The following is a 12,079-nucleotide window of genomic DNA, read 5'->3' as shown; positions in this document are numbered from 1 at the left end:
GTTACATCGGGCAGCCCATGGCAAGGAGCAGTGGAGGCAGATCTGTCCTCTTAAATCCCAGCTGTTTGGCCAAAAAGAAGGTTATGGGATTGTCTTCCAGCAAGGAAAGAGAATGGGTCAGGCAAAGGTGAATGCCTCTATCCTAAACAATGAACAAACCCACCAAGGTGTCTGTTGGAGCTGCCTACTAACAAATACAATTGTGATTGAAACACTGTGCTTGTTCAAAGACGCTAAATAAAACCATCCATTTAATAATACCAATCCATTTTAGTATAATAAAATACATCAGCTATGGGATATTTTATGAAAATGTTTAATTCAACTGTTTCTTTGGAATGTAGTAGTCATAGTTTGGAAATTTAAGTTACAGTTCAGTTCTATGTGGTTTTTTTATGCTACTCAGTGTTTGAGAATACAAATGTCATTTAAAGTTAAGGCTTCGCTGTTCATTTTGAATCAACAATTTACAAGTGTCATATTGTCATAGAAAATAAAAATTTCTGTAAAAAAAATTTGCACAAAGTTTTATGATGGTACAAAACATGAAGCAATAATATACCAGTAAAATGAAATCATTTTACTACAGAAGATTTTTATAGTTTTTCAATAAAGAAAAAAATATGTTATTTTACACTTTAAAAATTATGAAACAATCTAAAACAATATAAACTGAACATTTTGTAACACTGCCTTTACAAATTAATAACTTTATAAACATATAATTTTTTTAAATATATTTATCAGTGCAAGATACTTTTCAATGTAAAGTTGCAGTATCATTTTTCCTTTATTGAAGGGCAACTTTAATTCTATTACCTTCAGAGAAATCAAATCTTCAGTGCTAGATCCTCATTATCATAGTAATATCTGAAGACCACAAAGGAGATAATTTTTTTATGTTCACAATTCTCAGTATGTTAAAAGAAGGAAAAAACCCACCAAACACCAACTTTTCTGTTCAAATAGATCAAGACCCAAAGCTGGTTTGGAATCTATTGAAATCAGTGAGAATATTTCAAAAGGTTTTGGGCTTGGGCTCCCCAGTGGGATTTTCTCTTCAAGGCAATATAAGCATGTAACTCTTAGTCAAGTTAGTGGACTAGAAGTTTTTTCAGCTAAGGAGAATAGACCCTTAATTCCTGACTCACACAGTGGTGGTCTGCTGAAAATAGTTTTGAAAAATCCTTTTCTTCTTTGGGTTAATTAACTAGCTGCTGCAATGCCATTATGGTCAAATTACAGTGTTAGAAACCAATGAAAATCCTACCTCTGACAAAGTGAGTCTGTCCCTTGGGACATCTCATGGATTAACTTTCAGGCAAAACTTTCAGGCCTTAGGTGCACTGTCTCAGCCTTTGGAGGACTCAAGGTTGAGAGGCTGGGGAGGTAGCTCTTCCATCAATCTAAGCTTTGATGACCTGAAGTGGGTGTTTGGGTTTTTGGGATAGTCATTGCCTTTAGGACTCCTCTGAAGTAGCAACTCTCTATGTTTTTTTCCTATTGGGACTTCCTTTAAAATATTTTTTACTTCAAACCTTATTTTCACCTATTGTCTCCCTCCTTTTTCTTCCATTTTTGGGTTACTAGTGGATTTTCTACATATTTTTCTATTTTATAATTCACACTGGTGAAATTATACACTTCAAAGCATTTGGTGTATAGATAGGGGTGGATTCTTTTGCCCCAAGTAATTCAAGGCTGAATTAGCCCTTCTTTAATCCTAATCCTGGACAGGATATTTTATTGCTCTTCTACAAAAGCAATTTTGGAAAAGACTAACTCAGAAAGTCCCAATCACTTCCCTGACTCTGCTCAGGAATTTCAATGAGGAAAAACATGAGTTCAGCACTTGGTAGGACGTTCCTTTCCCCACGTTTGCGCTGTTTTTCTCTGCTGGTTGGTGGATACCCAGGGGAAGGCTGATGCTGCCCCCCAGTTATGGCTGTGCTGTGTGCAGTCACTGCAGAAACCCAGGGGCTCCCCTTGCACCTGCAGGAGGGGAATGGCCCCTCTGCTCTCCCACTGCCTTGCACGGACCCCGTGGGAAACATGCTCTTGTTTCTTTTTACCCTGTTGGACCAGCTGCATAGGCTGCTGAATATTATTTGACCAATAGTATTTGCCCTAAAATATTTTAAAAATTGCCCCATCAGTGTCAAGCACATTTTCCTGATGGCTTAGAGTTCCCAGTTCACTGCATTGGTCACTGCCTGCACGTGTGGTCAAACAGAAACCCCCTAGATTGAAACGCCAACTGGATATAACATGATGGTAGGAACATACCCTACATACATTGTGGGATTTCATTCTGCCCTCAGCACACACTCCTAAGCCCAATCAGCATTGATTAGCATGAAAATAGGTTACTGAGAGAACAGAACTCCGAGTTCAGGTAGGGGCAAGAGGAGGAAAGTTTCTAGTTTTAAAGGCAATCTTTTCTGTAAGGGAAGCATTTTCCCCAGTGTAATTAACAGGCAAGCTGTTCAGGAAAAAAGATATGTTTCATGACATCAGGAAAAAAGATACTGTCACTTTATGCTGTTAAGAAGAAACCCAAAGTTCAACTTTGGAGGATAAAGTTAAGAATTTTCCCTTATTTTTTAACACAAACTCTAATAAAATCTTTTGCCATTACCAGCAAGTTAAAGCTGAAGTTTTCTTTCCTTGGCAATGGCAAATGCTTATGAAACCTACTCAGAGAGACAAAGAGAGAGAGAAAGAGAAGAGAAAGGGAGAGAGATTTTACATTTGAAAATACATTCTATATGAAAGAACAATAAAAGGGGATATTGCAGCTTTATACAAAAGGGTCAAGAGACATGAAGTTGAAATACAGAAAGCAGAACAATCAAGCCAGGTTGTCAAATCTGATTAGCCCTTGCCTTGGCTGAGGCTGTTTTCTTACACTAAAATATACTTTTCTTTTAGTCAGTGAGCCATCAGAATATGATTAAAGACAAGGGCGTAACTGCAGAGAAGCTGTAGTTAATGTTAACACAATGAGAAGCAGTACAAACAAAAAGGCACTTGAGAGGACATACACTAGCCAGTGCCAAGGACTTTTTTTGTTTAGTTTTTAGGCAGTACACTTGGTTACCAGTTGTGTCTGATGATGGCACATACTCTTTTATGGAGTTCACAAGCACAAAATTTAGTACAACACTGAAAAACATCAATAAAATTTGACAGTATTGCTTCGTAAACAGAGCTGACACGCTATATCGGTACTGATGCAGCAGTACTTTCAAAAACACCCTAACCCTTCTTTGCCTATGCACAACACGAGCAATTATACACAAATACAGGTGCAGAAGTCCACTAAATTGCTGTTACTCCAATATTTTCTGGGCACTGAGCTACAGACAGCATGTCCATCCAAAGGACCCCACTGGATACATTTTGTGACAGCATCTTGGATTTTGCACAGTAAAAATGAAATTATCCATTAAAGGAAAACAAAAGAGAGGGAGAGAAAGAAAGACAAAATGAACTATAAGTCAATCATACTTGGTCTCAACACCAGCATCCGATTATTTCAAATAAAACCAACAGAAAAAGCAGACTGTACATGATTCAGGTTGTTAACACAGATTGTTGTCCATGTTCATCGGTTACACACTCATTGAAGCTCCTGAGAAAAGCTTGGCTCAGTGTCATCAATGCACTTTTCAGCCTGTACAGTAAAAGATCAACAGTTCCCCAGCACGACCGAGCTATGTCCTTCCATCCCGATTCTCTGACTTCTCCAGTTGCTTTACGCCTTCATGCTTCTGAGTATGAATTCTGTGTGTTCAGTTTGTCTTTTTTCAGTTTTACACCATCGACCAGTTCAAAGTTATAATTCTCCAGTGCAGACAAGTTCCTCTCCGACATCCCGTTGTGCCAACAGGCACAGTACAGCACGACTCCACAGATGGCTCCTAAAAGCACCCCGAGTGCACTCATGGCTATGATGGTGATGAGGATTGGGTCTAGGGTCTTCAGGACATTGCCTGGCTTCCTGGAGATGTTGTCATCATAGTCCTCACCTGTGCTACGGTATGGAGGTGTAAACCCTGAAATTGAATAAAGAATTGCAAAACTTTCAGAACTGATCCCAGCCAGAACTTTGTTCAATGAATTGGAAATTTTGAGAAGACCATCAATTTTTTTAACGTAAGTTTTTTACATAGTTTTAAAATCTAGCTTCTGCAAGGTGGTCATAAATAGCTGAAAACTGTAATGTGGCCCAAATAGCTGTGGATTTTTTCCAGACTGTTCTCCAATCTTTAAATCTGCTGCCTGTTAGTAGAGCTGTGGTTCTGCCTTGGATTAAGTGGGAGTCTTGGGAGTGAATAAGGAGGCCTTTTAATCATATTTTGCCATGTTGCTGTACATAGCTCAAAAATGTTAATTAATTCCTACTCAGCTCAGTGTGAGAGGTTAGAGCCTTAGACATTGGTTGGGAATGTCCAGCCATTTTATTTCTACTTCAATGACTTTAGGATTGGATCTAGAAGTGCAAACAGTGGCAGAACTGATATAGAAGAGCACCCTGCCCTCTTGTGTAAAATATTCACTGGTATCATAATGTTTTTCCACAACTTTTTTAGTTTATGAAAATGATCCAAAAGCAGCAAACCCTGTAATTGTTGCTGGAAAAGCCAAAAAGTCTTTTTGGACAAACTCACTCTCTTTCACTGAAATCAATTATAGCAATCCTGTTGACTGTAACAGAAAAAAAATTAAGCTCATTGCTTGAAAAATGCAAGTATATTTTATTAGTGGAACAATATGACAATTACGATCCATTTAATGATCCATTTACTGTTATCATCATTGGAAATGATAATGCTTTGCTAGACTGGTCATAAAATGGCATTTTCAGCCAGGTCTGTGAGACATTTAATCTGAAGAGTTTTGAGCCTAATTACTGAGGCACAGTGCGAGTCATAAATTGTAAGATATAATGATAATTCATTCTTCAGCAGAGGACAAGCCTTCTAGGTAACAAAATATTGAGGAGCTATAATGTGCTTGCATGTATATGAATATAATGTAACAAATTAAGTATATGAATTTCAAATGTTTGAGATAGGCAAAAATAATAAAAAGGACAAAAGTTCATATGACATGGAAGATTAAAGCTATTACAACCTTCAAATAAATGTAAGTCTTATCATCTCATACAGAAAAAATCCTAACACCTTAATACAATATGCAGTTAGAGAACAAATCTATAAATAAATAAATAGAATGCAAAAATTCACATTAAAATACACATTAAAATTCATTCCCTTTTAAGAAATAACACAAATTTTACCTGTTTGATTACTTTCTGGGTCTTCTTCTTCATCTATTTCATTCCCCACATCAGTTGATTCTAATGAAGCAAAAGAATTGACATTGATTATTAGGGTTACAAACACTGATTGACTATCATGCTGGCAATAATGGTATAGCAGATTTTCCTGTGTCAGAGCATCATTATGGCGGCTTGACAGAGCTGTTCATTATAATGGGCTCTGAAAATTAATGGAGAAAAAAAGAAAGATTAAAAAACTCCCCTCCGCCCAGTCTTGGCACAGTTTTAGTTATCAGCAGGGGTTTTCCATGCCTGGGAAGGAGAAATCAGTGATGAATTAGCATCTCATTCACTGTATTTACAATTTTGGAGCCCAATTCCATAACACTTCATCAGCATAGGCATAGTTAATCACAAGAGTAGTTTCACTGGCTGCAGCGAGACCACTTGTGTTTGGATTTCAGACTGAGCTTTTGGGTTTAGCTCCCTCAGGCAGAAATCTTTGCTCAACATTTGGTTTGAACAACCAAAACACAGAGGTAGGAGAGAAGTTATTTTCCTTTCTCATGCTGGAGTCAATTAAATGCAGGCACTGTGGTCTCAGCACCTCTCTTGGCACTGGGGACACTGCAGGAGGACTAAGCAGTGTGTCCTGCCTCCCTTTCCTGCCAACTGCCAACCTCGTGGCATTTGATAAACCCCAGGGGTTGGGCCACGTGGTAAAAAGAGATTGCTTCCTCATCCTGCAGTGAAATTACCACGTAGGTGAAGACTGTCATGTTACCCTCAAAAGGATGTTAGCTACAAAAGGTGAGGAACACCCTCTATTATTGCACTTAGTTGTATTGTTAAGTCACACAGAATAAATTTATCTTCTTAATGCTAAGAGTTCTCATCTCTATTCCCTCTTTTATATAAAAGTAATTGCTTCATCTCCGCTGTGAAGGACAGTGTTCTGTTTCTTGTGTTTATCTGGGGCTGCTGCTGCTGCCAAATTACGTGCAGTATGCAATGTGCATATGATCAGCAGTGACTGGAATAACTCGAGACTAGCCAGGAATAAAAGGGCTCAAAGAGCATCTCAGGAATAGCCTGGCTCAGATATGGGAAAGGCCATGTCCTAACATTGCTTTATGTCCCACATGTCTGGGAGCTGATGACTACAGCAAATGAGCCAGAGGAAACTCAGAATGACAGGACAGCAGAGGACAGAGCAGGGGCCTTTTCACCCTATCTGCTTATCCTGTAAGGGTTTGATATGGCCCTTTAGGGAAAATTAAGAAGGCTTTGAGTAAGTGAACTAAAAAGGGCGAAGAAATAAAATTGGATTTTGTGCATTAGGTGAAACAGGGTCCTGCAACAGGAAAAGCAGAGAAATTTAAAGAGGGCAGCAATATGAAATACAGGGAGAGATGTGAAATTGTGAATATGCTGTAACCCATGACAGTAGGATGCCAATTCTGGTCCAAACTGCTGCCATACCAAGGTGACACTAGTGGCACTGCTATGAATAAAGCTATGGGCTGAATCAGGATATTTTCAGTGGAAACATAGCTAATAATTATCCATCCCTTTCTCACAGATAAAACCAGCTATCAAAACAAAATAAACAATATTTTGGATGAGAACTCTCTGTGTTCTTGCTAGTCACACTTACTTCGGCACTCCTCTTGTGCTATGTGATTGTCAATTTTAATATCATCCACAGCAATTCCTCCAGTTCCTTTTCCAATTTCTCCCTCAATAACCACCTGGAAAAACAAGATAGTGCTCACATTTTTTTCAGGTTAGCATACAACTGCAGCAGTCAGGATTTCTTAATTAGCTGTTAATACACATCTTCACTTGATGTCACACTTGTGCTTCAATCGTGGCCTGAAAATCTGCATTGCCTTTATGAACTTATACAGGCAAATGTAAATTATGTACTGACATGACTTTATGAAAGACTTTTACATCAGCAAAACTGTGGCAAAGAGGCAGTTTTGTGACTGATGATAAATGATATATAAAGTATTTATTTGGCCTGTGATAAGAAAGTGCTTGTATCACAGTAATCTGAGATACCATGAAATATTTCACTATTATTAGTCACAGCAAGAACAGTTCATCTCTAGGTGTAATATTGTCTACATAAATCCTTCAGTGACATCTTTTACTGCGGCGTATAAAACACAACCAGCAAGGTGCTGCTGGCCTTGGCTGTGGTAGCTCGGTGAGGAAGAGCCCAGCTCACCTGGTAGTGTTTCACAGACTTGTGAAGAAGAACACGTCCCTCCTTCCAGTAGTTTGCCTGGTGCCCGCTCAGGGTCCACAGCACCTGGTCGTACTCATCTGGTTTTTGGTAGCGCAGTTTGATCCTGAGGGTGCCGACGTGCGCGCCCGCCATGTGGTACCAGAAGGTCATGCAGTGGGCAGAGTTCTGCGAGTAAATCATGGGGCTCAGCAGCCGGGCCACCTTGCCTTTCTGGCTCTCATCAGCTTGGGAGTAAAGGAAATTGCCATCTCCTACTGTGACAGAAGGACTGTGTTAAGAATAGCCACAGAATTTAATTTTCTTTTTCAACATAAAAACCCCTGACCACCCCATATCTTTTGCTTTCTTTCCATGCTGATGGGTCAGGCATCACAAATAAGAGTCAGAGTGCATTGTTTTGGGAGCTCTAGGAAAGCTGTTGTGCTTTGAGAAGAGGGCCACAAAGCTGATCAGAGAACTGGCGTACCCCTCCTCTGAGGGCAGGCTGAGATTTGGGGTTATTCAGCATGGAGAAGAGGAGGCTCTCCTCTAGCCTTTCAGCCACTAAAAGGGACTTACAACAAAGATGAGGACAAACTTTTTAATAGAACCCATAGTGACAGCGTAAAGGTAATTGTTTTAAACTAAAAGAGAGTAGAGTCAGACTAGATATAAGGAAGAAATTTGGTGGATGGTGAATCATTGACACAGGTTGTCCAGAGAGGAAGAAGACACACCATCTCCAGCAACATTCAAGGTCAGCCTTGAAGATGTCCCTGGTCACGGCAGGGAGGTTGGACTAGATGACCTTTAAAGGTCCTGTCCAACCCAAGCAATTCTGTTATTCTTCACTTTCCTCTGTCCATCTCCTGTGCTGTTCACTCGGATATTTTGTGCCAAGGGTGAACCCTATCAACATGCTCACCACATGAAACACACAAGGCATTTGTTTTGTTAATGGAAGGAGGCGCAAGCATGTTTGGTGAGACAGCATTATGTGCTCCATTAGTCAGTGTGCACCTCCTGAAAACAGCCATCCCTGGTTCAGCAGTCTAGAGAGAAATCCCTGGGGTCTACTCTATGTTAGTTGTGCAAAGAGCTATTAAAAAAAATTTCTGTTTGAAGTAATCTGTGCTCAAGGGGCAAGATTAGAATGGGAAGAACACTGAGAAGGGTGAAATGGCTTTGAACAGCCATGGCCAGAGATCAGGAGCTGAGATTTAAAGCATGTTCCCAAATAGAGGCTGAGCATTGTCACAGATGGTGTCAGAATTATGCCCTTTGTAACAATATGTTAGGCTCTATATATTTATGAGCCTTTTTCCTGAAAGAGTAAGCTTATAATATATTACATAGCTGATTATAGCTTTCTCAAGGGCATAATGGATTCGTACTCATTGGAATCTGAACGTCTAATACCCTTAACTTGGAAACTTACTTTCTCAATCATGCTGAGAGAGGAGCATGTGGGAGTGTGATTAGCTTGGTAACAGAAAATTGCTAAGTAAGATCCTGACTATAGAGATGTGCTTCTGAATTACATCAGCCACACATCCATTCCAGTTAGCTTTTGAACAGTGTCTTTGCAGAGAGTCCTGGTGGAAAAACATGAAGTTAATCCTGGTGTGTATAAGAATAGATTGAATGTGCAATGCACTCACACCAAAGGACGGAGTCAGCATTTATTGACATCATCCCATTGAGAGTAGGAAGGATAAAAGTAATGATAAAAAATACTATTTCTCAAGTATTGCTAAAATAAGTATACATATCATTATTTATACCAACACTCAAAAGAAAGAAAAGTAAAAAGAGGCAAAAGAAGATGTTTTGGGAGGGAGGTGTTTTGTCAGCATTGGTCTTTGCCTATACATATTATCCTTGAATTTCTTGTGAAATAGTGTATAATTCGATTGTAGTGATATAGTACTGCACCAATGAAGACAGGAATCTGAGAATTGCTACTCTACTCTACTCTACTCTACTCTGCTCTACTCTACTCTGGTGAGCATAAGAAGGACAGAGTAGTGAGATGGGACCAGGAATGAAGAGGAGTGGGTTAAACCCAGAGCCTAGACCTAAAAAATAAGAAAGGAACATACTTCTTCCTACATGAGACAAGGGTGTTTTCTTTTGTTTGGATCTTTCTGTGAGCAGAAGAGGTATCCAGCCTAATATGCATGTTGAAGAATTGTATAGGAGAAGATGATGTTATTTTGCAAAAAGAATTAAGCTCTTTCCCCCCCCATCTTTCTGCATCCAGCTTCTTGAGCAGGAATGCTTATGTCTATACATTCTTTCCAATTAACTTCACTTCTGTGCAGAGCAGCACAATGTGCAAATCCCATCAAAGAATGGGGAAATCCAGAGGGAGGAAAAAAGGAAAATAATCACAGCACTCGGATGGCTGTCTGAGTTGGAAGACCGAACAGTGGCCAGATTTCATCACAAGTTATGTAATTTGAAGTGACATGCAGTGTATCCTGCCATCTACAAGCAATTGCTGCTGAAGATTACTTCTGTGTATTTTTCAGCTTTACACATGTGTCTGAGAGAAGGATATGCCTGGGAGTTGCTCACTGTGGTTTTCCCAATACACAGGGTGGCCTTGTTGTGAAGCTGAGGGCTTGTTTGGGACATCAGTGCCATTCAGACTGCTCATGGTCTGCATTCACACCCACCCCACTCACTCTGTGCCTGCTGGCAGGCAGGTCACAAACCTGGCAAGTGAAGGTGCCCTTAGAGTCCAAGGAGAATTTTGGAAAATACTGAAAGTGCAGTAGAAGAAAAAGGGGCTGCCTTTAAGATTTACTACAGCTAGAGCTCATGGAACAAATAAGTTTTCTGTACTAGCAGGGCACAGGGGAAACAACAAAATCTCATTTGAAGAATATAATTTCTTCATCTCCTGATTGAAGACAGGTTCTTTCTCTATAATCCTTGATGGCAAAGTGCAGATAGCTCTCATTTTCAGAATATTATTGCAGTGCCAGGTCAGGAACTCTGTCTTCATTGTCTTAATTAGAGCTTTACTTATGCATGCCTTTTAGATTTTGTCAGTCTCTGGCTAACATAGCTTTTAACCTCCTTTCAATGTCAGATCCTACTGAGCCATTTCACTTTACTCTACATCAATTTTTCCACCATTACAGCTTTCACTTCAGCTAACTGCATTTAGTTAATTTGATGCCATTTATTTGTACAATGCCATTTATAGTCAAAGTATTACAAGTTTTTTTCCCCCCTGAAACTACTGTACTTGTCTTAAGATTCAATTGAAAGTGTCTCAGAATTTAAAAAGTCCAATTTTGTCTAATTTCCTTGTCATTCTCATTAAGCAAAGGGTAGCAGAAGTGGGAAGGGGGATTCATCTCAACCGATTTGATTAATCTGCACGTATGCAAGCAAGAACACTAAAGTAAGAGGCTGTGCAGGTCACACAGTGCCCTCCCTTCTCCACTAGTCTGCAGCAAATTTATTGCCTAATTATGCTGAGCTATGAGTTAGTTACTGCAAAACAAACCAATCAATTCCCCAGCGTGATATTTTTTGAAAAACTGTTTGTGAGCAGAGGATGGCCCTAATCTCCAGCTCCTGCCAGAAAGGAGAGGGGTGTGATAACACACCCATCTGGGGAGTTTCACTTACATACAACACTTTCCTGTGGTGGGTAGCCCCTGTAACTACAAACAGGAATAATGTGAGGTCATTAACTGACTAACTCTATTAGCTGGTCAGTGATATTTGCAAAATATTTGGTCATTCAGATTTTTTTCTACCGCAGGTGATGATTACCCAAAGGCAAGTGAGGGGAAGGGAATATCCTCAGTTCCTGACAAGAAGCAATATTTACTCCCCAACAGAAAGGACAATTACAGTCAGTTGTGATTAATGGTAATGGATTAGGTTTACTAGAGAACCATCTTTGTGACTTTATGTATCTTAGGTATAATTCACTCCTGTGATTTTGGAAGACATTGGTATTAAACAGAACAATCTCATCATGTGTGAAATAGCTGCATCACGAACTCATGATTACCTGAGTGGTCTTGAATCGGCCCAGTTTTGCTGGTCAGGATTGCCCACCTCAAATCCACCTGGTTGTCGTGCTCCCAGTGGCACAAAGTCTTCTGGGATCCCCAGCCAAAGCCACAGTTGTATACTGGTGGCTCTGCAAGGAAAGATGGAAAAGAGGGGATGAAATGTGATTATTAATCGCATAATTCAGAATTTGTACTTCAAAACAAATACATTTGACCATTAGCAGAACCATTCCTTCCCAAGACTCTGGGAAGTCATAGCAAGAACAGCCCTCCTGGGAAACATGAAAAATCACTACTTTTTGTAAAAGATGTGGTTGCTTCTTGTCTCTTTATGACCCCTATGATGGGATTTTTTTTTTCCTGTGGTTAGATTAATTCTTCTGATTTGCCCACATTATCAGATAACCACGTTGCAGCATAGAACACTCATAAAAAAAGCTCTGGCTTACTCATCAGATGTATTTTCTGGTTATCAATATCCCTGCACTGTAATGGTGCCACAATTTGCAGCTC

At 39.6% G+C, this 12,079-nt stretch overlaps 1 protein-coding gene across 2 annotated transcripts in view; it reads right to left on the bottom strand.

The window, feature by feature from the left end:
* Positions 1–300: 300 nt before the first annotated feature.
* Positions 301–12,079, bottom strand: part of NRP1 (neuropilin 1) — a 113,931-nt gene continuing 102,152 nt past the window's right edge. For both annotated transcript variants that reach the window (XM_063148625.1, XM_063148635.1), the window contains exons 13-17: positions 11,563–11,694; positions 7,524–7,795; positions 6,945–7,038; positions 5,306–5,365; positions 301–4,058 (exon numbers count right to left, since the gene is read on the bottom strand). In XM_063148625.1, coding sequence (XP_063004695.1) covers positions 3,766–4,058; positions 5,306–5,365; positions 6,945–7,038; positions 7,524–7,795; positions 11,563–11,694 — 851 coding nt within the window. In that variant the 3' untranslated portion in view covers positions 301–3,765. The remainder of the gene's footprint in view (positions 4,059–5,305; positions 5,366–6,944; positions 7,039–7,523; positions 7,796–11,562; positions 11,695–12,079) is intronic.

Source organism: Melospiza melodia, chromosome 1, assembly GCF_035770615.1.
Source record: "Melospiza melodia melodia isolate bMelMel2 chromosome 1, bMelMel2.pri, whole genome shotgun sequence".
Classification (NCBI taxonomy): Eukaryota; Metazoa; Chordata; class Aves; order Passeriformes; family Passerellidae; genus Melospiza; species Melospiza melodia.
The sequence above is the reverse complement of the archived record's forward strand: the minus strand, read 5'-3'. Positions and strand labels throughout refer to the sequence as shown.